This window comes from Pithys albifrons, chromosome 3, assembly GCF_047495875.1.
Source record: "Pithys albifrons albifrons isolate INPA30051 chromosome 3, PitAlb_v1, whole genome shotgun sequence".
NCBI classification, from domain to species: domain Eukaryota; kingdom Metazoa; phylum Chordata; class Aves; order Passeriformes; family Thamnophilidae; genus Pithys; species Pithys albifrons.
In genome coordinates, this window is record NC_092460.1 from 86812749 (window position 1) to 86838096 (window position 25348).

The 25348-nt window shown below is 36.7% G+C and overlaps 1 protein-coding gene across 1 annotated transcript in view; it reads right to left on the reverse strand.

The window, feature by feature from the left end:
- The window catches only part of CPNE8 (copine 8), an 81810-nt gene that overhangs the window by 24705 nt on the left and 31757 nt on the right, over positions 1 to 25348 (reverse strand). Inside the window, exons 5-11 of the mRNA XM_071552595.1 lie at positions 24742 to 24781; positions 22470 to 22546; positions 14591 to 14654; positions 11794 to 11897; positions 10111 to 10215; positions 6846 to 6887; positions 1107 to 1182 (exon numbers count right to left, since the gene is read on the reverse strand). Coding sequence (XP_071408696.1) covers positions 1107 to 1182; positions 6846 to 6887; positions 10111 to 10215; positions 11794 to 11897; positions 14591 to 14654; positions 22470 to 22546; positions 24742 to 24781 — 508 coding nt within the window. The remainder of the gene's footprint in view (positions 1 to 1106; positions 1183 to 6845; positions 6888 to 10110; positions 10216 to 11793; positions 11898 to 14590; positions 14655 to 22469; positions 22547 to 24741; positions 24782 to 25348) is intronic.

Below are 25348 nucleotides of genomic sequence, written 5' to 3' on the forward strand. Positions count from 1 at the left end.
AACTTTCTGCTTCAGGTAACTTGACAATTGCTTCTGAGGAATTGCAAGGAACTACACGAGAACTTGGAGTGAAGTATCATAGGAAACAAAGCATTTACTTGGGAGCAAAAATGAATTAAATGACAGCGTGTTTCTCTCCTATAATTCCAGGTACTATAATTGTAAAAATACTGATGTGTTTTTTTCAAATTTCATATAGTTTTATAAATTAAACTTTTTTTTAGCCTCTGAGTTTTACACCCCTGCAGAAACCTAGGAAGTTACATGAACCCTTACCTATTAAGAAAAGCTCAACTGAAAAGAGCTTGTTCTAGCACTGTTTTTAATCTGAAAATATGGGACACTCACCCAAACACAAACTTCCCTGCTTGCCCTGAGTCAGTCTGTAAATGCAAAACATTTAAAACTAATTTGTCCAGTCTCTTTTGTTGTGATACTGTACAGATTAATCAAGTAGAAGCAGCATCACTGCAATGTTGGGAGGCAAAATGTAAGGTGCTGAGGAAATGTGTGCTGTCCCTGGGATATGATACTGATACTATATTTAAGAAACTGAAAAATTACTTAAGATGTTAGGACAGAATATTCCTGGTAGGGCAGGAGTCATGCTGGTGATACAACAGGAGAGGACATTTTCACTGTATACACTAATCTGTGTTGTGACACTATCCATAGGAAACTGTTGAAAATTCCAGTAACTCTGGGGTTGATCCTGGATCTAAATAAGAAAAAATCTCTATGGCTTTCAATAATCTTTGTCCTGCTCTGCACAACTGCACCTTTCCTCATCTTTAAAATAAAAGATCTGGACACAATTGAAGCACCCTCTTTCCCTGTTTTGCATTAGTGCTTACCTTAAACCACCATAGTTATCTCTTCTATTAGGAATATGAAATTTTAAATAATACCAAAGTTTAATGACAGTAATCTGAGATCAGTTAAAGGATACCTTAATGAATGACAAAGATCTGTATACAGAAAACCACCCTATAACTACGTAGCCTTATCTTCTCATTATTGGCAAGAAAATATTTTCATTGTTTTCAATGTTTTTCCTTGTTTTCTCATTTGTTTCCTAAGAGTGAATAAATACTCATTCTACTTACTTCATACACGTTGAACTGAGATTGCCCTCTTGACAACTCTCTGTAACTTGTTGTGAATTCTCCAATGAAATCATGGCTGTATGAAAAAAAACAAGGTTTTCAAATCAAATAAATGGCATTTAATAATTCAAATATGTATTTTATCTATTCATCAAAAAGAGAAGCATAGCCAATATGAACTGACCCCCAAGAAAGGAGCAATTGCAACAGATACAATTTGCTTAAAAATATTTGTCCCCTGCTATGTGTTCACTCTATTAGTAATATAGAGATGGAAAGCATTAAGTTAAATACTTTTGCTAAACTTAACTGTACAATGAGAACTGTGAATGTAAGCTTACAGAATCTGAAAAACTGAGTGGGCTGCCAAAGACTATCACCAGTTCCTCACTGGATGACCTCTGGCACTACAGACCCTGAACTGTGGGACATATTAAGAGCACAAAAGGAGTAACTTAAACCACAAAAGACCAGCCCTATCAATTTGTGTAACATGACATTTGAAAGGTACTTTTAAGGGGAAGACCCAAAGCTTATTTTCCACCTGAGAAGAGAAAAGCAACATACTGAGGCTACTCAGCTTATGGTATCAGACACTACAGGAAAGGTGATCTTAACCTCCCAGTAAAGCAGTGGCTATCAAGCTTCTTTCTAAATTCCAGTTCCACTCCAAGAATACATTTGGCACTCCTGTACTGTCATCCACATTTTGAAAACTGCTTTGTCAACTCTTAAACAGGGGCAGGCATGCTGCCAAGGAGCCACTGTGAGCAGTGGCCAGAGGGAGTGTAATGGATGCAGCATTGCTGAGAAAAGCGACTCTGGGGTCAGGTAACTGGGGCACAGAAACCACAGCGCTTCCAGCAGTGACTGAGCTGCGAGTTCCTATTGCACGGGTACCTGCAGTGGAAGTGACCACAGGGGTGAGTGCCTACCAGGGGCTGCACAGCTCCCAGCAGCCACAAGCCTTGTTCCCAGTCTCCACTCTGCCCAGATGAACTTTCCTCACTGCTGCCCTAAATTTTCCCAGCTGTGCCCTTAACAAGGCATTGTATTTATCCTGTACTCTGCCTCTACATCTGGCAAGCTATGAAACCAACTTTTTTATTTTCTCTCCAATGGTTAACTAGAACAGCAAGTCAAAGTTTTAAGACTTTGTGACTTGTGAAACTTGTTTTTAAAAAATGTAGCACACTTCTAATTAAGTTATAAGTATTAACAGCAAATTTAAACAAGTCTGAATGTTGCAAGAGGAAAAATGTAAACAATTCATAGCAACATGAAATTTCTTTCTTGCTTTATTCATAATGAAATTAACAAAACCACACCTCATATATAAATCGCATTTTCTGAAATCAGCATGAACTCACAAAATATGTAAATCAAACAACTAAAAGGCCCAGTCATCATCTAATGCACACGGAATAAGTAAAGTATTCTGTAAGAAAGCTTGTGTAATACTACATGGTGAAGATATTCCTCATTAGTCCGTTTCAGAACAGACCACCTCCCATGCAACATTCTTTCAATCAGGAGATAAGGAAATTGCTTCCAAGGTAGGCAAAGACTTTTCTTAAGACATATTTTAGAGGGGTATATCTGCTTTGACGAAATGCCTCTTTAACCAGGGAACAGAGGAAGCATCCATACAGGCTATGGAACTTGAGTTCTATGTGGGCTGTAGCACAAAAGGAGTATTAAACCTTGGGTAACCACAGCACTGGATGAAAACACATACTGGCTAAACTGGAACCTTTCCCTCTCATAACAGTTCTAATCTTGTATTTTCAAGTCAGGTTGTGTATTTCAAAGGCAGAAATTCAAACAACAGCTTAACGAGTACCTACAAACATGCTGTTGCAAACAGGAAACAAGCAATTCCATACAGGACTGCCTCTGGGGAACAAAAATATCAGTACTGCTTAAAAGTAATTGCTTCTTTAATTCTAAGAGACATTGGAAAGCCTCCTTTCCTTTTGATTATATACAAACACTGACAAGACCTGAGATACAAAGATAAGTACATATAACCAGTCTCAGAGTTCTCTGCACTTAGAAGATTGTAAACTTGGATCTTAACACAGAATTCAGGTGGATGTATGCCCTGCCCTAGGCTGCCTCTGAAAGATGAGTTGGATAAAATTGACAGATGTATAACTCAAAGAAAAACAAGGCATTGATCCTTCCCAGTAATAATGATCATGCTTCACCAAGTGGATCTCATTATTATTCTCTGGATTGAGAATCCAAAGTAGTTATTCTCTTTGCCTTCTTAACACCAAATATTCCTAGACTTAAGAGATTTTTGTACATGAATGGCATATCAGAACACTGAACCAAAGACACTTAGCACATAAAATTTCACTTGAAGCCCATCTTCCTAAATCTTCCACTTTTAGCACTGTGTTTTGAAGTGCTGAAAATTGCTTTCGAAACTTGTATTAACTTTGAATTTTTTATTTATCTAAAGGAAAAAAAATGGAGGAAAAGACAACCGTAATGAGAAACATGTTAAAGAATAAGGGGAAAAATGCAATAATTTAAAAATCAACTATCTAGCTGGAGAGTGAGGGTGAAGGTGCAGGACCAAAAAATACTGTGGAAGAGCACAGAATCTGAGATTTAAAATCTCTCCAGCAATGTTGAGATTCTCAGATGAATTGTTCTGTGGCCTCAGGGTAGTTACAGCTTTTAAACTCAAGAAAAAACATTTTTCCTATGTAACAGCCACCTCAAAATTAGGAAGTGGCTTTTGCACCATGTATACCAAATAATATATTTTTTGAAATTAAGTAAAAAAGCCTTCAGAGAGAAATAAAAACATCAGATTATTGCTGACATCAAGTTGCAAGCTATTTTACTTTTTCCTTCCATTAGACCTGTCTGCAAGCATTTCTTTGAAAAGGAAACTCAATAAAAACCCCAAAGAAACAAACAGACAAATGCACAAAAACCTGGCTGTTTCACACAAGCTTGTGGGAAGTCCAAAGTAACTAAGTTGGCTTGCCCAAAGGAACAAAACTAACTTCATAACTTCTATAGCATCAAATATTTTGAGGGTTATTACAGCCCTTAGAAGCAATAAAAGGTATCAATTAGAACAAGTGGTTCACATTTTGACAATTTTTGTGGAGAAACTGGTTTGAGACAAAGAAATGTTTATTAATGAATAGTGTTAATGTTACAAAGGGCCTGTATTACTTTCAGTCAAGAAATTTTAAGTGACATTTGAAAGTGAGAGCTATTTGATCATGATATCACATTATGGTAATTACTCTTAATAATTAATTTAGAAAAGTGACAGTAAGGAACTCAATCCAAAGCACTGTGGGTGTTTTTTCAAAGCACAGATATCCCAGAATGGGGAAAAGGGAAAAAATCTTATTAGTCAAGACTCAGGAAGTCAGAATCAGATCAAGTCAAGAGTCAGAAATCAAGTGTATGCACAGTAATGTTGCCTTCCTGACTGACCAGCCTGCAATATTCAGTACACCTTGCTTTGCTATCTGGAGCACAGGCACTCTTTCAAAGGTTGTCCCTGCCCAGTCTGCACATCTCTGGAGCAAACATATTTAGCCTGGTGAGGTGATGATCTAGTGTAACAATTGCTTATAAAAAGAGCCCATCAAAAATGGAAATTAATATAAACTGAGTAACAGCAGAATTGTACAAAAAGTCGTTATAGTTGAATGGGATTCATTTCAGATACACTTGGCAATGCAAAGTTAAATTAGGCACTCAGGTTCTTGCTATGATCACTAGTAAGTCATAAGCATCACCAACTGTCAATTTATTCCAGGTAGGATGGATTCAATCAGACCATTTTCCCCCATAAGCTACTGAAGTAGCTTAAATGATTAGTTCAGTCTACTTGTCTGATTTGTACATTGTCTGAAGTTACATGAGACGAGTGCTGACTCATATTTCAGAGGAATTTAATCGATGCTCTGCCTGCTTCTAAATTCAAAAAAGACAGAAAACAAAAAAATCCATACAATTAGAATAAATAGGAATACATGTAATAGTATTCTTCACTTTTTGTTTTTTAGATAATTTTATAGGCACTCAAATTGTGATGTGAGCAAAAGCAGATTACCTTTCAAACTGTTTGAGAGTGGAGAGGCTAATGATTGCCTAAAATCCACAGTATGTTCAAGATTTCACTCAGAACTGCAGTTACACAGTATTATTTGTCAGATTTCTTTCTTTTCTTTTTAACCTTAACAAATTTGGACAAAATCAGACAGCACATGGGGTTTGATATCTTGATAAAATAAACCTTTTTTTTATTATTAACTTGGCAATACAACTTTTCATTGTTAGTTTATTTTCAAAAAATTTGCAGAGAAGTACAAATGTATCAAATTTTCAAGGATTTAGTGAATCTCAGTGAGGAAAGGATGTTAACAGAAATTCTAACAGGGATGCAGTGATTTGCTGCTAGTATGGCTTTGTTAATTTAAACACACCTATTTTAATTACCAGAATATGTCATTTTTCCTCTCCAGGGAACATCTGATCAAGAGGGATGAACTTGCACTAGCAGGTATTTATAGAGGGTAAACATGTGACAAAAATCCTTAGAAGCCAAAAGGCTTCATGATAGAACCAAAAAGAGAAAATTATAACCTGAGAAAGCTGAATATGCTTTTGGATCTTATGAGCAAGGAAATGAAAGGCAGCACAGGATAAATTTGCCCATTATGGTTACAAGATCCATTGTCACAGAAGAACTATGGCATTATCTATAAGACTGGAAGCAAGTTTCATTGGTAGTATTAAAGGAATTACTGTAAAATAAATAATATTAAAAATAAAAATGCAGGTGCATATCCATGTATTTTAAAATATAAATTGAGATTAATAGGAAATAATTAAGACAGACCAACTTAAAGATAAATAGAAATAAACATATTATTGTAACACACCTAGTTTTAGCACCGTGATATGTGAGTTTCTAACCAAAGTATTAAGATACAAGTTCAGATAACTTTTAAAAGAACATGAGCACTCAATCCAGCATGTTAAAAAATAATACTACCTTGTTTATCAAAATAAAGGCAATTTGAAAGGCTATTTTTTTTTCAGAAAAAATATACAGTCAGTACAGAATAACAGTGGATATCCCTCCTGAATTTAGCAACAGAAAAGCCACAGATATTCAGCTGCCCTCTTTCCAGCAACAGTTATATAAAACTCAGGTCTTTCAACTCAAGAGTTTACAACCTTTTGAAGACAGACATGGAAATGAACATTCAAACCCCATCTGAAATTAAGACAACTAATGGGGGCTTCTACATTGCAATATCTGGGCAACCATGAAGTGGCAATTGCAGGCACATGTATTTTATTATACTTGAAAAGCAATGGTTCATAAAGCAGTGTTTTAAGTATCAGGAAGTAGATTATAAAATGGATTATGCATCTCTTCATACACCTACATTAACTGATAACATATTGAGATTTACAAAATTGATTTTACAGGTCATAAAGCATTCCATCCTGCTTGTTCCATGGATGAATAGACATGCAAGCATGTTTGAAACAGGCATTAGGATTTACCAAAATTGCAAAAGAAAACAGAACTGTATCACAGCAGAACCTTTTTTCTAGTACCAACGGCTCTAAAAATGGATAAATAACAATCTCTAGTACTGTTCTAGACACTACATATTTATACCTTTTAAAATATCTGTAAGCATCCACAGATAAAGTTTAACAACAGAACTAATGTCTTACCTTCCATCTCTATCCCAGTCATACACTTCTACTTTAATTGTCCTGAAAATAAAACCAACAACACAACCTTATTAAATATACATTAAAATGTACCAGATTGCCTTTTAATTTAATAGCATAGGGGTGCATCAATTGTGCCACATCCAGAAAGCAGAAGTTTTCATTCATTTCTCATGGTGCAGCAAAGAGCCAATCCTTCAGGTTATACAACACATCTTCATAAATTAGTAGTAAAATACAGTGGAAACTAAGGACACAATTAAACACACTGGAATTTTAACTAATATATTTTTAATTGCTGATGCTCTGGATTTTCTGCATTTTTTAATAAATGATTTTGCAAAACTTAAAGTATCATTAAAGTTTTTAAGAACACATTTTGTCTGTTTCCTTATGATTAACATGGACCTCTCAGGACAGTTCTAACTATTCTTGCATAAGGGATGAGCGGGAAACAGCCAAAATGTAGAAACAAAAAACTTGCCAAGGATCAGTCTTATTTTACATACTTAGTTGAAGAGCGGATTTCTTAACATATAAATACCACAGAGCACATTATCATCAACATAATTAATGAAACAGGAAACACACAGGAATGGAGATAGTACACACCTCCTTTTACTACAGAAAGTGTACATATAGAAGTAAATTCAACAATCAGTAACAATGAATCCTATCTGGACTAAAATGAACTGAACGTGGGATAAAAAAAATAACACCTCTAGACCTCCTACATTTTAAGCAACAACTTACTTTTATTCTTCAGAACAGTTTCACACCAAGTCATCAGGTCAGTGGTATTAATAGAGAGTACAGGAATCTACACAACTACTTCATAATTTGCTTTCACAAAAACTGTTCCCCATCCTTCCAATTAAACACAGTCAAACACATGTTGAATAATTTTCTTTACTAGGAAAGGACTCTTTACGGATAAGGTTGATATTATGTACACTAAGAAATTAATACCCAGTTGTTTTTGACATTCTTTTATGACATTCCAAAATAAGCAAAGGAGGAATTACTTTGTCTGGATGTTTCTCTTTCCAACTCAAATTTAAAGGCTCTGATCACACCATTTGTAATATTTTATACCTCTTGTGGAATTTAGTTTGGGTTTAAGTTACCTTAGAAGGAAAACTGATTAAAGTGAAAGTTATTTTGTGGAATGAAGTGAAGAACAGCTCCAAACCTACTTTATCCCGTCAAGTATTTGACCTTTGAAAGGACACTTTATTTAATTTAGTAAAAAAAGGTAATATTTTTTCCCCTAGAGAACCATTATTTTACTTACAGATTTCAAAACCTGTTAGTATTAAGACAGTCAGGACACATTACTAAGTTAAGATTTACATAAGATTTAGTGGGATTTAAGTTTTGAATTGTCCTACAAAGCTGTGTTCAAACAGCCAAATCATCTCAGCAAGAAAACTTGAATCAATAATTCTTAAGAATATCAAGAAAAAATTCCTGAGAAGGATCTTCAGACATGCAACCTCAGTAAGAGCAATTATTCAATTATTCCTTGAATAAAGCTCTTCTCTCCTTGAAATTTATTTCGTATTAAAACGATTGATCACAGATCTCAAGTTCTACCTGTTTTGCATGACATGCAAGGTACTAAAATATCTTTTGAATCTTCAGATACTGATATTTAACCTTTATCTAAAAGGACACAGTTTAGAGAGTGAGTTCCCTATTTTAATCAAAAGAAATTTTAAATTTAAAAAAAATAAATCAAGGTTAGAGATAGGTATCTACCTTAAAACTTTTATGCCGAAAATAACTAAGTACTATTTGAGAGCTTACCCTAATAGAAAGGAACAAAAATACTAGACACTAGGTACTGCTCTAGGACTGAAATGTCCTCCATGTGATAGCTGGAAACATTGTATAATTATTCAGTTTGAAAAGAAATGACGCAAATCCTGGTCTTCTCATAATGACAAAAGTGGCCAGAGCTCACCCTGCAGCACACACTAAATGAGGATTCAGCCTTCCCAAAATCAGAATGAAGGTTTACTGTGATATACACCTACTAATGGCATTACTACCACCTTTTATATCTATCATAGCACCCAAACCACCTAAATTTGATCTGTGAAACTATTATTATCTGAAAGAAACCTTTTGGGTTTGTGTTTTTATATATTGTCATGTTGAGCTTAGAAAGCTAATCCTTACCTTTAGAAAGAAAAGTTTTCAAATTAAAAAAAATGCAAACTTTGGATTCTTTTTCTGGACTATCAGCAGATACTAATTTGATTATTTTTACGGCCATGAGCATTTCTTGATTTGAAACTGACTGTTGTAGGTGGGATCATGAAGTTTCACAGAGCCTTTATTCAGAAGGCATTCACTGAGAATATTATGTTCAAAGCATACAAAGTAAAATCAACACGGGACAATGATAGATACACAGTAGTTTGAGGAGTGCTACCATACTTCTTAATTCTCTTTTGGAATGCTGGAGTTATTTTTATTAAGCCTCAACCAAAATATCTTTTTTTAATTCTTATGAAAACTGTTTTTCTTTAATATGAGACATGGTGCAGTGTCCAGAGACTACCTTCATGAGTACTATATTTCTCAGGCATTATGCTCATAAACCTAAACACAAATTAAAATTCTATTTGATTAGAATATACTTACTATGAAATAGCTGCATTTTTATTACATTTAACTGAAAGAGTAACCAACAAGGCCACTTTTAGTAAGTCTGAAATACCCCTTGTTACTCAACTAATTTGCTTGTTATTATTGGTAAAATATTGATTAAAAACATGGTATTCGTATCATTCAAAGATGGAACTTTCTCAAGGGATCACTGAAAATGTCAAATCTGAAGATGATTACCTTCTGTGTTTCTCCTCTATGGATGTATATCTTTTAAAGGCTTTCATTTAAAAACATTCTCGGACATTACAATATCACCCAAGAAGACAGATCATCATTGTTTCTTACTGAAACTTTATTAAAAAATACTTGTGCACACTAGTCACAGTGGCTACTCTTTAAATTAGTCTTTTCTTTCTGTTTCTAAACCACACTATATGGAGCAAAGAATGTTTTCCAGAAATCACCAGTAGCATTTCCCAGAGATTTAGCATATTTACTTTATTTTCCTAAATTCTTTAATGTGACAAATGGTTTCGAACACCTACTATGCAGGAACTGAACTGCACAGAAAAAGTTATATGTAAAAGAATACATGAATTAGGGGACAAAAATCATATATGCTAAGAAAGAATAACCTATAGCTTACCTGTCATAGTCTCCATTACACAGTGCTCTGACAGATATCTTGAATGCCTGCCACACTGGGTTTAATGTATTTTTTACAACTTCTGTTTTGTGGCAGATTGTAAAACTGTAATTAAAAAAAATACATATTGCATTTATTTATGTTTTCTTATGTGTTATCAAAACATGGAATTAAAAGAGCTGTCATCTGTATTCACTCACACAACGTCCACATAAAATTTAATAGAAGAAAAAAGAAACATGGTGAAATCATGAAGAGGACAGACCCATTTGAGAGAGATTACAAGCTGGAGTGTTGAACCACTGTAACCTAAAATGTTTTTACCCAAAACTTCAACAAGAATTAAAACCATTCAGTGAGTTATTTCAGGCAAGAGCATTCTCCATCCCACTTTTTAAATAGACTTCATATAACCAGACTTTGGTCACAGATCCAGAAAGAAAGTGGTTCAGTAAGGATTTGACTCTTGCTTAGCAGATTAAGAAACTGAGCCATGGGAGTGATGGCTTTTGGATTCTTGTTCCCCATTTTGTGTCCACGATTTTTTAACCAGGGCGGTTTCAGGTAAAACCTATAAGCCTGTGTGAGATATCACCTTCTCTCAGGTGAAATACAATGAATTGGTTTAGTGCATTCTGCTTTCTTTAAATGATGCAAAATTAAAATTCATCTTTTGAACCCCACCTTGGGGACTGAGTTGTTCAAAAGAAAACAGGAGGCAAGGTCACTGGTGAAATCACTACTGAAATTCCTGATACGGTTGTAACTGAAGTTGTTGTTTGGGGGAATATACTCCTTACATTCCAAAGGCCTATGTGTTTATCCTGGCTATGATTCAGAAGATATGCCTGAAGCTAAAAAAGAGAGAAGGAAGCATCCTTCTGCCACAGGTGCAGAAGTACTGCCCCAGTCTCCTGCTGGATTCAGGAGACCAATAGAAGATCAGTGGCTCAACACTCACCTTTGGAAGGAAGTGGCATTAAAGGCCAAGAGAAACTGCATATACCACTACTCCCAGTAATGCCCAGACAAATTCCACCAATGGCCTTAATGTCACTCACAAACGAGCCACAACTCCTCCAGGCTTGCAATTTAAGATATTCAGTTTTTATTCAGGAAACTGTTCCTATATCTGCCCCCAAGAGGCAAAGAGCAGGGAACACACACACATACTCATACATAGGTTTTTGTTAACAACTGTTCCAGTTCAGCCACTGTAATATCAAAAAGTACTATCAAACCAGCCTTTGGTTCGATAGGATGTTGAAGGTGAAAATTTTTGGTTTTCAAGAAAACTTAGCCTGCCAGTAGAGCCCCACATTGGCAGTGTGTTGAGCCCTGCATGTCAAGTTTTAGCAGCAGATCATGTACTTGAACAAATTAAAGCATTAATGTAGCAAACAGACATTTATAAAAAAATAAAACTTCTGTTTAGGGTATTTTCAAATTCTATTTCCTAGAACACGGTAAAAAAGATAAAAGATATTTAAAAATTTGCAGTATAAAATGTTTTTATCTCACACAAGTCCTAAATATTAGTAAATTTTGAACCTGCAATTTTCTTCAAGAATTCTATTGATTTTAAAAGCATACTGTACCTTAGCAAAAGTAACACTATTTAACTATTTTATTACACTTAAATTGCCTAGTGTTTAGCAGCAAAAATACTTAAAAGGCATCTACCTGCCATCTTCATTGCTTCGAAGAAATACAAGGAAAGGATCAGATTTCCCAAAGAAGTCCTTCTTGTCTAGTTTGTTAGCACAAAATTGCATTAAAACTGAATCCTGAAAAGATAATACAGAAAAATTACATACAACATACAGTTTACTATACTAAAAAAAGATAAAAATAAAAATCGATGACTAAACTATGCAAATAGGAAACCATATATGAGGGTAGCTGTCTTCTAGATGACCTCTACATATTCACATTTGTGCAATGTCCTCATAGTGCAGTTTGAATGGCTGGATTCAAGAACTGCTTTGTAGGGGGCTGCAGAGAAAGAGTAATTTTCTATGCTAAATGCCTCTGGATTTTTCATTTTCTAACATCCAAAATTGCATTCTGAGGGAAGGAGATGTACAGGCAAGGAAAGTATATTAGAATTCATTTTTTAAACTCCAGTGAGACACAACTCATTCTGTCACTGATTTAAACCTTTTGCTGTCTGCTCCTGCTGTATGTAAAGCAAATGGCTTAGCAGCTTGCCATTGAAAGTCAAGACCCTTCAAGAAAATCAGCCTGAAAGGAACCAAATACACACATTCTGACAACCAATATGGAGAAAAGTTTCTTTGCTGTGGCCAAGCAAACGGACAGTCACACATGGTCACCTCTTTGGGCAAAATCAAGAATACAAAAAGTATGATTAATGCAAAGATAAACCTGCAGACTCACCAGCTAACTAGGGCAGGGCCTGCTGGAAGACTGTTCCATGAACAGGTTTACAGGTGTTAACAGCAGCAAGAGGATGATTAGGGAAAATGTGGGCTCAACACTAAGCAGGGTAGGGGACCAGGTGACAAAGGACATTGCAAAGTCCATGTTTCTCATAGCTTTCTATGCCTTCATCTTTACTGCTAAGATGTGCCTTCAAGAATCTTGGTAATCTGAGACCCAGACCTGCCTGAAAAAATAACTTGCCCTTGGTAGAGGAGGACAAGGCAAGGAAACATTCAAACAGACTGGACATACAGAAATCAGTGGGACCTGAAAGGATGCTCCTGAGAGTGCTGATGGAGCTGTCTAATGCCACTGTGGGGCCACTTTCAGTTATCTTTGTAAAGTCGTGATGCTCAGGGGGAAGTTCTCCCGTCTTTGAGAAAGGGCAAACTAAGAGGGTCCAGGCCAATTTTATCTCAAACTCTGCAAAGATGACAGAGCAAATAATCCTGGAAAACATTCCAAACACATAAAAGATGAGTAGCTGGCTAAGAGACATCAGCACAGATTTACAAAGGGGAAAATTCATGCCTGATCAGCTGGAAACCTTTTCTTACAAAATGAGTGGCTCAGTGGATGAAGGGACATGATGGAGTGGATGTTATTTCTGACCTTAGCATGGCCTTAAACACTGTCTCCCACAAAATCCTTCTTTGCAAACTAATGAATTACAGACTAGGTAACTGGATAGTGAGAGAGATGGAAAACTGGCTAAACTGCTGGGTTTCAAAAGGTCACAATCAGTGGGACAAAGTCCAGTTGGAGACCAGTCACAAGCAGTGTACCCCAGGTGCCAGAAATGGGCCAAGAATGTTGAACATCTTCATTAATTACCTGGATGATGCAACAGAGTAGACCCTCAGCAAGTTCGAAAACAATACAAAAAGTAGAAATAGTTTATAAAACAGATGGTTGTGTCCCCATCAGAGGCATCTGTACAGGCTGGAAAAAACTAACCAACATGAACTTCATGGAGCTCAGCAGAGGGAAATAGCAGGCACCACACTTGGAGGGGAATAACCCCATGCACATGCACAGGCTGCAGACCAAAGAGTTGGAAAGCAGCTCTGCAGAGAATGACCAAGGGGTCTTGGTGGACACGAAGTTGACCAATGGACACATTAGGAAGAGAGGTGACAGAAAGCTGAAGGAAGTGACTCAGCACTGGTGAGGCCACTCCTGGAGCACTGTTTTAGGCTCCCCAGTACAAGAAAGACATTAACATGCAGAAGCAACTCTGGCAAAAGGGTCACTAAAATGATTAAGGGATTGGACCATCTCTCATCTGAGGAGAGGCTGAGAGAGCTGGAATTATCTAGCCTGGAAAAGAGAAGGCTCAGGGGGATCTTATCCATTTGTATAAATACCTGATGTGAGGCAGTAAACAGACTCTGCTTAGTGGTATCCAGTGGAAGAACAAGAGGCAATAGGTACACACTTAAAATGCAAGAAATTCCATTTAAATACAAGGAAAAACATTTTTATTGTGATTGTAGCAAAACACTGAAACAGATTGTAAAGCCTGCTTCACTTAAAACCCAACTCCACGGAGCCCTGAGAAACCTGCTCCAACAGCAGAAGGGTTGGACTAGATGATCTCCCAAGGGCTTTTCCAACCTCAGCAATTCAGTGATGCCCAAACTCTTTGCTATTCTGAATATAAGCTGTAAAAGTTTGACTAAAGTATAAAAATTCTAAAGATCAGATAAGAGTTAATCCAAATACTAAACACAGGTAGGAAAATATCACAGAAAGTATGTGACAGCTAGTGAGACAGTGCAAGAAACTCTGAGAAAAGGAGCACATGAAGAAGCATGACAAAGAATACAAAAGAGTGCAAGAGAGAGATTGAACATTGGCTTCTGCTTCTTTCAGCTTTTCCTATCTAAAACTAAGAGCAACTTACAGGAAAAAAGTATCCTAACTTCTTACATAAATCACAGAATGCAAATTTGTAATTACACCATTGGCAATCCAGTGCAATGTAAATCACAAAACAATTGTATTTTTGAAAAAGTAACGGAAACACACTTACTCGGCAACAACCTAGTTCCTCTGCTGTTACAATGACTGTTCCACATTTCTTCCCAGGAATTCCCCTGCAAGAAAATACAACTACATCACCTCAGTTCCTTAATATCATATATGAAAGTTACAACTGACACAGATAGTAAAAGGTAATCTTTCAAGTCACAAAGCTGATGGCAAGCAATAGTTTCCTTTTTCTGCAACTTGTCTCCCATTGACATCTCAGAGATGACTCTATATCTGATTTGTGAAAAGCATCATTTTGTAAATTTTCCCTAAAAAAATTACCTAAAATAAACTTATAACTATACACCACCTTTATTTTACATTTATTCTGAAACATCTATAAAGACACAATCTTACCATCATATCAGATGCCGGAGTCAAAAATTAAATTATAATTCACCCAGACAGCAATTAAAAACATGCTGCTTCAGCACCAGAAAGCACAAAATAGCATAAAGAACACAGAGGAACAGAAAAGCCACACATGATCTGATAGAATTCAGTGCTAGCAGCCTCTTGGAGGGGAACACACTCAGCATCAATGGGGGCAGGGGAGGAAGCACAAATACTGAGGTGCAACTTTTTGCATTATGCAAATAAGAAGCTCTGCAATATCCTACTATCTATTACTGTGTCCATTAGCACACACCTTGGACCTTCCTTCCCGTTTTTTTCCAACACTAATGTTATTCCTTATGCTGACTTTATTTCTAGCTCTCCATTGCTTTATGCCTTTCTTGAAAATAATTATTTGAATAAAATTACTTTCCAAGATCACATTAAGTTAAAAATATTTTCAAATTTGCTGTATTTTTTTGTTTTTTTAAGAGAACTAGAGGGCACTCCTGTGCTTCTGTTATGATAAAACATTAATGTAAACATTAACTGTAGTTCTTACTTTCCATATCACCTTCCTCAATCCTTTTGAATTTTTCTATGATGCTCTACAACTTTAAATAAGTTCAGCACACAATGGCAGAATAAAGAACTGGAGAGACAGTAGTTCTTGGAAGCAGATAAAAGTTTGGAAATTATGAATATAGGAGCAAATATTGATGCAAATTTATTTCCAGGCTCACTGAAACTCTTGTTCAGATATTGATGATCAAGTTTATAAGGAATACATCTGGGTATGCTGCTCCTATAGCACCGCAGCCATTTGTCTGTAACCAGAGATACACATGACCACTCTCCAGGATGTCCTCAGTACTACATGGCAAGTCTGAATTTCAAAAGGAAAACAGTGAGCAAGAAAACTATTCAAGTTTTTGTTATAAAATTTTTGATGACAATTTAAATATATAATAAACTTATGGCCCTCTTCCATTTAATGCAGTATGACTCATTACATACAATACTTTTCAACAAAATAAAAGAATTTTCTTCAAAGAACAGAAAACATGAGTCGGATAATTCTAAATATTACACACAATGCACAATTCACAGTTTTAACCGGTATCTTCAAATCATATGGTTTTAAATCTGTCACACTTCCAACAGCTCAAGAATAAAATTACCCATTTTAGCCTCTGTAGCAACGGGATACTGAAATGGAAGTATTTTTCTGAAGTACAAAAAGACACACTTTTTCTTTTGAAGCTTCTTCTCGAGGCTTCAGAAACTTCTGAAGTTTCAGAGTAACAGCATTTCCTTACCTGGAAAATGTTTCAAGGAACAAACGACCATGATTTTGGCTTTGACAGTGAAGGAAGAAACAGAAATCTCAGAAGTGTAACTAAAAAACCAGAAGTTCCCTGCACCACAGTTTGGCACGTTATACCAACTTAAATAGAATTACCACTCTGTGAACCAAAATTCTTCCTACTGGAGCATTTCAGCCCAGTTAACAGTGCCATTAAGGTTGTATTTGAGACCTAACGTGGACAGTGACAGAACTCTGAAGAAAGAAACATGGAATATTTTCTTTAGTATGAAAAGTCAAACAGATTTATCCCACTTCCAAAAGATTCCTTGTCAGATGCTTGATCACCTCCTGAAGAGCTGGAGGCCAGAAGTAAACTGTTGATAAGAAAACCCCATTTCTGACAAACTGGTACCAAACAGTTGCCATTTGATAGAGAACTTTGTGCCATGTTGCCTGCAGTTAAAACACATGACAATTGACACCTGCCTGTCTCAAACTGAGATGTGCACACAAAGACACATGTGAAGACATGCATTTCATCTTATGAAGATCAAGAGATGTCCAACCCAACCCTAAGAGATACAGGTGTCTGGAATCTTATCACTCTGAAGGATGGGGGAAACTGGAGAGGCAATCCCCTGAAGATATTTGGGTGGGTATGCCAGAAAAAAAAAAAACCTCTTGATTTTTTGAGTAGATGTTAAAAGTACAGACAGTATAGACATAACTGAAAGCACTTGGGGCAAACTTTGACTTGAATTATCACCAAGGTTTTTGAGCACACAGGCCTTATAAAACAATGACAGTATTTACCGGTCCTGGCTGGTGAAGAGGTGAAATGCTTAATCAAGATTAGCATAGAACTTCTCTACAGAACATAAAGTTCTCGTTACTCAAGAATTAAAATCTCTTCAGAAAGATCTCTTCAGTTTGTGACACTGTTAAGTACAAACTTTGTATGCTTGTCTTTGTCTACGAGCATCAGAAAAATACTGGACCATTTGCAGACACTAAAGATTTTGTTCCCTTACAAATAATTCATTAAGAAAAAAATACTTAAATGTAAAGTTAGCACCCTGAAAAACCACTGTAGTGGTCACAGATCAAGCAAACTCAACAAACTTTAACTAGTAATAATGCCCTGTAAGAAAACGAAAAAATAATTGCAAGCTGGTCTTGTCACTGTATGAAAAAAAAATACTTTGAGATTCAGCCTTACAGACCGGTCTTTCCAATTGCTAGAAAAATAACGAATATTACCTTGAAGATGAGCATGTAAGAGTGCCACCTGTTTAATTCCAGAATGTAGTGTCATTGCCCATCTTCTTTAGCTGTAAGGGATAGCTGGTATTGAACTGCTCTGGAATTGGTTCTGTCATGCTGAAGGAAATTTATGTTCAGGCAATCAGTTTCTCAGGATAAGTTTCTCTAAAAAGGGTTACAGATCAGGGTTTGTGGGGCAATAATGAGGCAATCTATATTGTACAAAAACTGTCAACTCCAACACTCAGTGCTGGTTACCTGACACTCAGACACAGAAAATGTAATATTCTAAGTGTGACCAGCATGCAAACTGAACAAAGGAAAATAAAATGCAAATACGAGCTACATTTCAGTGGGTCCTACTGGTTTGAGAGTCCAGCACCTGTAGTTTCTCCACAACAAACACTTTTTAGGAGAGTATTTGAGTGGACAAATAATTTAATTGTTAGAGGAACAGAACAGACAATCATGATAAATGACAGGTTTTCAACAATACCTGCATGTCTCTAAATAAGAAACAGTCTAGAGGAGTAATTACTGTCTCCTTAGAACAAGTGATTCCACAATTGGACACCACATCTGCAGCACCTAAAAAAGTTCTGGAAGGACACGCTGAAGACTCCTTAGGCTTTAACAAGGATTGAAAGGAAGACCTTTACAGAGTTGGCGAAAAAGTCAGAGAAAGATGCCAATTTATGCAGGAATTCAAGAGGTTAAAATGCACCTCCAATTTTGCAAGCTGAAATTTCAATGAAACAGAGGATGAAACATTTTTCAGATTATTCAAAAATTTACAGGCTTATCCCCGAATTTACAGAGCCTAGCCCTCTGACAGTCACACCCACAGATAAAAGGATAGGACAAATACCTAGGAAGTCCCAAGTTCCAGGATTCAGGTGTTTTTCTCTCAATTATGTTCACAGCAGGAGATGACAGAAGAAAGAACTTCCCAAGATAGGCCAGCTGGCTCCAGTACTGCCTCATTAGCAGGCAATGGCACTCAGATGTGAATAACTAGCATAGAATGCTCATTAAGCTTTGCAAGGGCTCTGCCTCCTCATTAAAGGGAATCCCTACAGGAATGCACTTAGTAGATCCTGAAAAAGACGTTGCTCAGAGTTATAAATGTGGCCAGCATCTTCTCTCTAGGAAGACAGAACATGCAAATATCTAATTCTGGATAACGTCTGAGCAGATGACACTCTTGAGAGAAAAATGAAACCATGTCATTTCTGGAAGTAGACATATCTGCACATTATCCTTTCATGGTAATATAACTGGGGCATGCAAGGTCAGCCAGAGTAAATCTTTACACATGGAGCTTGTCTTGAGAAGATATTTAATGAATCAAGGACCCCAATAGGTACACAGAGCAAACATTACTGTTAAAATATCAGATTCTCCATTTCACCTTCTTTGAATTACTAGATTTATTTTCCAAGAGAAATTATCCAAAGCAAACATTCAGCCCTGCACCTGGCCAGTGTGAAAAATAAAGTGCAACACTAAAGTATGTCATTGAACAAAAATGCTCACAGTCACAGGGATAATAGGCTACAATATTGGAAGCAAGAATCTTCTGTGACAGAGTGCATCAAATTCAAGGCCCTTAATAGTATCAGAAACAGAGAGGGAGGTTCAGGAGACATCCTCACACCTGCCAAGAACAAATACTGTTGGGTTCATGCACAGCAGTGTGATCCACTGGTGCTTGTAATACCAACAAAACCGCAAGTCTTGCATGCTGTGAAGGCAAAAAAGAAAAATGGGCATTGTTTATCTTCACTTTTGCACTTGCCATGAAGTTTAGTGCACGGCATGTTTCAGACTGCCTGACAGACCACTGCAATGGTGACCCTCTAGACTTGAAGTGTTTTACCTTAATTTTGAGGAAGGACAAGACTACCCTTTCATGGTATACTTCCTAAAGGAACTTTTCAGTCTGACTTGGAATCGGACAGCTCATGGCAGCCATGGAGTCCTGAATTGCGTTAAGACTTTTGTAAATGTCCAAAGTAGACAGATCTGAAAAAAAAACCTTCAAGTATGTCTAATTTTCATTTTGAAAGAATGTCAGAGCTTACTTGAATGCCAATCAGAGAATGGAATCCAAGCTTCTCAGGCTGATTAAGTACAAAAGCACCTCTTCTGTAGGGTAGCTGATTGGGACTAAAACAGCACTGAGCACTCTCTTCTTTGTACATCCATTGGCAAAGAACAGAAAAGGCAAAATGTTAATGAACTCCAGAAACACAGTGAAAAAAGAAGCCTTTCTTATCTTAACTCACATATCATAAAGAGCATTCGTGTTATGTCAGCCTGGACTTGACTTGTAAAGGGAAGACTAAATTCAAAGCAGCAAATATCCCTAAGAAGGGAAGACATGCAATATCATCAATTGAACTCTTGCTGTCTGAATATTAAGAGACACAAAATACACAAACAATCCTAAAATGAAACGCATCAGTTTCATGAATAAATTCAAACAGAAATGCTTCCTGGACCCCAAGGTATCCAGACTTCAGAAAGTCCAGAGCAAACAGTCAACCAGGCACAGTTGTCCAGCCACTTCATTGTCAGAGGCATCAGTGTCAAAAAAGTACTAATGACAAAATAAAACCTAATGCTGTGAAGAACTGATAAAAAGTCATAAACCCTTACCCATTACCTGCACAACATACAAAAAAAGGAAGGTATATTTCAAAATCTTTTAGGGGGACAACTGATTTGGGTCCATTTTTGGGGTCCATGTCTGCCATACAACAGAGTATTTGAAGTCAGACGTGAACAATGCCTGTTTGCCCAAGAGAAAATGTATTACATAGGCCAACACAACCTTTATTCCATAGAATCTTCACTGATATATTTTCCTTTTTCATAGGTAACTTTAAACTCCTGATTTCAGACTTCACTTATCCTGTACCAAGTGATAACAAACTGCCAAATGGATGATTTTTAACCTATGATTTTACAATATATTTCAGGAACTTTCTCAGAAAAAAACATGTAGTGTGCAGAATAATTTAGAACTTTGAGGACAGAAAGAACTATGAAGACCTTCAAGAATTCAGTAAGATTCATTTTACTTAATATGGGTGTCTTCAAAGTCAGCACCTTACTTTAACAAAGTCACCACAGGCTTCCAGTAGAATGAACTGAGTCCATGGAGCTGGGAGCGCAGTTCACTGTGGCAGTTAGCACAAGGTAGGCCTAGACAGTGAAAAGTCAGCAAACTTTTGTTTGAGTAAACAAAATAGCCAATCAACAAGATACTGTTTCTGTGCTCCAGTAGAACTCAAACTACGCAGCCAGCTTGCTCACCACCAACAAGTAAAAACACGTCCAGAACAAATAGTGAGTGTGTGTTGCCATCCCATGGTGCTGAGGCTCCAGGTCTCCTGCACAGCCCTACACCTGGGGAGAGGCTATTTCCCTAATTGTGTTACTGGAGTTCCCCTGCCTGCCTTGTACCTCTGTGCTTCTTTGACGGTGTGGAGTTGGGATTCAGTGAGCTGGTGACTTTCCCGGGATGGGTCTGGAAGTACCCAGGGCAAGGTATTACTTGAGCTCCCCCATTTGCTCTTGGGACACTTTTCTCCTTCGCTTGCAGACAATTTTTTTAAGCAAATAACCTAACACACCTTTTCTATTATACTACTTAATGTACTGATCCTCAAGGTTATTTCCTAGAGAGGTTTTCAAAAGTTTAACATCCAGAATGGGATTAAGAGGAAAATCACAAAATACTGTTGCATAATAACCACAATATTTGCTGAACTTAATAATTCTGAATGATTGTATTAGAAATCAGATAATCTGATCAGCTAATTCTTCACTGGTTTTTTGTGCAGTTTTTTTTTGCAGGAACTACATTAAAATTACCAGTTTCCTACTGTTTCACATAATCTACTAATTTTAAACAGCGTGTTTCCAAGAGTTTTCTGAATTGCACTGCAGATACCGAAACTTGCCTCATCTGCATATTTGAAGAATTTATTTAACCTTAAAAGGAAGTGGTTCCCAGTGTACATGAGTACAGAGAAGGGAAATAATAAGGAACATGGAGTGATACTGATAGAAGTGTTTATGTATAGACAAATAAGTTCTTGAAAACAATGTAAAAAAGTATTGGTGTAGTTCTTGGGGAAGGAGGGTGAGGAGGGCAGGAGAGGCTGCAGAGGGGGCAGGAAGGATTGCTAGGGACTTGTCAAAAAGACTGAGTTCATATAGACACTGATCAGGTGACTCAATTATGTTTGGAAACTCTCAAAATTCAGAAAAAATGCACTCATTTCCAACCTCAATTCTGAATATTAACGAGAAAATGAATCATATTGTTAAAACAAGTTGCAGCAGTAATGATCACAGCACTGTACTGGGTTTGCGTGGCCAGGTCTTGACAGCAGGAAGGATACAGGGGTGGCTTCTGTGAGAAGCTGTTGGAAGCTTCCCCCATGTTCGACAGAGCCAATGCCAGCTGGCTCCAGGACCAACCCACTGCCAGTCAAGGCCGAGCCATCACCAATGGTAGTCACTCCTCTGGTTTAACATATTTAGGGATGGGGGCAAAACCCCTGTGCAACACTAGCAGCACTCAAAAGAGAGACATAAGAAACAACTCTGTAGACACCAAGGTCAGTGAAGAAGGAGCATGAGGAAGTGCTCCAGGCGCTAGAGCTGAGACTCCCCTGCACTGCACGGTGCAGGTCACCATGAGACAGGCTGGCACTCTGCAGCCCAGGGTACATGGAGGAGCAGAGATCCACCTGCAGTCCATGAGGGACTACATGCTGGAGCAGGTGGATGCCCAAAGGAGGTTGTAACTGTTTATTCTCCCTTAAAAGCCATGCCTGTCAATTCCATATATTGAGATAGCTCACAGCAAAACAATCCCCACCTCAACACCAACCCCAGCTCTCACCTTCAGGAAGCAATATGTATTCATCCAACCATTCAAGAATGACATACTTACACAATAGATTTTTCCAGTCTGCTCCCCTGTGATCCAACTATTTCTCCCAATGTACAAAACATCTGTCCCAAAAAATCCTGCAAAGCAATAACATAAAAACTCAGACTTTTTATTTCATGCTGAAAAAAACTTGGTTTCCCATTTATTGGCTGCTCACTATTGAAGAACACATTCTGCTGAACATCACATCTTACTAATAATTACTACATACTTCACGTAACAGTGGGATACATTTACAGGAGCAATTCTAATGCACTACAACTACTGTTTCTTTAGTGCCTTTTTCATCATCAAAAATTAATCCAAGACAAAAAAAATCAAAAACATTAAAAATACAGTTGTTTCTACTCCTCCTTTAATTGAAACATTTTAATAAATTTCTTTTTATGAAGAGATTCTACACTGATTCTATGAATTATGTTGGGAGAAATTCAAACTTGTGCATCGCCTGCACAAGCAACCTAGATTGACAATTATACATAAGCATTGCTTGGGTTAGGGTCAGGGTCAGGGTCCACAAGCACTGCTTTAGTGATAAGACTTTATTTCCATGCTTTTTAAGTTTAACTATATCACTAAAAATTAGCTAATTTTCATATTATATTTGTAATACAAAAATATGAATGGATTTTTCAAACTGTTGTATGTATATTGAAAAACATTTTTTGCTGTAGGGTGAATCCTTATCTTGCAAGTCAAAAAAATTTGCTTGCTCTGCTCTTCCGAGCACCACTGGCAGAAGTGGTAACAGTAGCTTGTGAGATTAGTTCACAAACAGTAATGAGAATCGAGACACTTTAATTCCTATAATGCAATTGTAATACTGTGTATAGTAGCAAACATCTGTACAAGTCACTCTGACTGTCCTCTCACCCTAGGCCACTCATTCCCATCTCAACTGTCTTATTTATGAGTCCATATAGCAAACTGTATCTATGAACTAATCCCACTGAAGAGGAAAATAACCTTGCAAAAAATCTTTTAACTACATCCTTTGACTGATCTGACACCACAACACTGTTTCCATAAATAATTTACATAATTTAAAACAGCTAAAATTCATCTGAAAATACTAATCTCCTTGTTCAATTTAAAAAATATCAGGCCTTTAACTCAATTTGTGACCCTTTCATTGTTCTGACCCTGAGATTAGCTCAGTTGTTTAAAACTTGGCTGTAATAATGCCAAGGTCATGGGTTCAATGCCCTATGTGGGCCATTGACTTAAAGAGTTGGACTCGATGATCCTTGTGGGTCCCTTCCAACTCAGAATGGTCTGTGATTCTGTGATTTCCTCTCCCCTGTCCAGCAGAGGAAGACAGTGTACGGTGGCTTTGGGGGACACCTGGCATCTAGTCAGGGTCAAACCACCACAATACCCAAACCTTCAATTCCTATTCCTGTAATCAAACAACAAACATCTAGCATATATATTTGCATATATCTTTGTTTGCACTTTCATAGTGACTAACTTTTCTTATGTCTTACCTTTTTTCTTACAACTTAAATATTAGGGATTTATATGAAATAGTATGTTTCATGGGAAAAAAAAGAAACTAATTCAGATAAACTAGTTACTACCAAAATGTAAATAACTTGGGCAGAATTCCAGAAGGAGGTTGAAGACAGGGAAGAATTCTATTTTCTGTATCCTCCTAGCTAGCAATGCAGTTACTCTGATCACCTTTCCATGAAGACAGAGACAGAAAACAGTTTGCCAGGGGCTCTAAATCTTTACAGGGAGAACCTAACTGGACATCAGTGGCTAAAGTCTTATCTTTTCACTGTCAAGTGCACACACACAGGATTACTTTCATTATTCTCTTCTCCTTTGCTCCAGATTCTCAAAGGTTCTCTTCTCTTCCTGTATTTTTTTAAAAATTCACTGAGAAGCCTCTGAATTCTACTCTCACATTTCTAAATGTTAAAGGTACTGTTTAAATCTTCTCTACTTCCAGATGACATGAACATAAAAGGTTTCTACTAATACTGATACACAGTCAAAACAAGCTTCAATTTTTAGGACCCAAAGAAGTATCAACAACATGCATTATATCACATATTTGAAAATGCATGTAATGTGCTTAAATATGCCCTTTACAGGAGAAATGTCCCATTAAAATAATATTCGTTAGCATTGTATGTGCTATTAACCACAATCACTGCATTTGTCTCTATGCATCTCATATTTCATACAGAAAAAACAAAGTAAATGTATTTAGGAAATGTAAGCATTTCAGCACAAGAAAGTATAATAGCAAGGAACAACTTACATGTTTTGACAGGTTAGGACTCTTTGAGTCAACATCATAGCTTAAAAAAAAAAGAAAATATATATCAGAGTGGCCAGATGACAGATCTGAGAACAATTATTTAAGAAACAAAAATCAAACAATTCTTTTACCTATTTCAACGTGTGAAATTTGTACAAACAGATATGTGAGTGGAAGTTTTGCAGGAAGGAAGGCAAATTGAGTCACCACAGATTATAGGACTATGGTTCACTACCTATTTAAAATTAAATAATTTTCAATAAAGGGCATCCTATTAAAAGTTCTTCTGATGTTCCAGTTTGAACAATGAAAGCTGGCAAAAACAGATCAAAAATTAAAAGTTAACCCTAGAAAACAAAATAACTTGTAAATTATTTGGTTAGGTAATTTCAAGTCATGTAACTAATTAAATAGGAATAACTGACAATAAACTAAACTGCTTAAATTTAGCAAGAGTTTGACTTGCTCTTTTGAACGTACCATAATGTTGGTCTTCCTCCATCTAGAAAATATCAGTTTCCCTTCCACCATCAAGTCAAGAGTTAAAAAACATTAGACTCTGAATTTAAGAGAGATTTAAAAAGATAATGTAATTAATTCTTGGGGA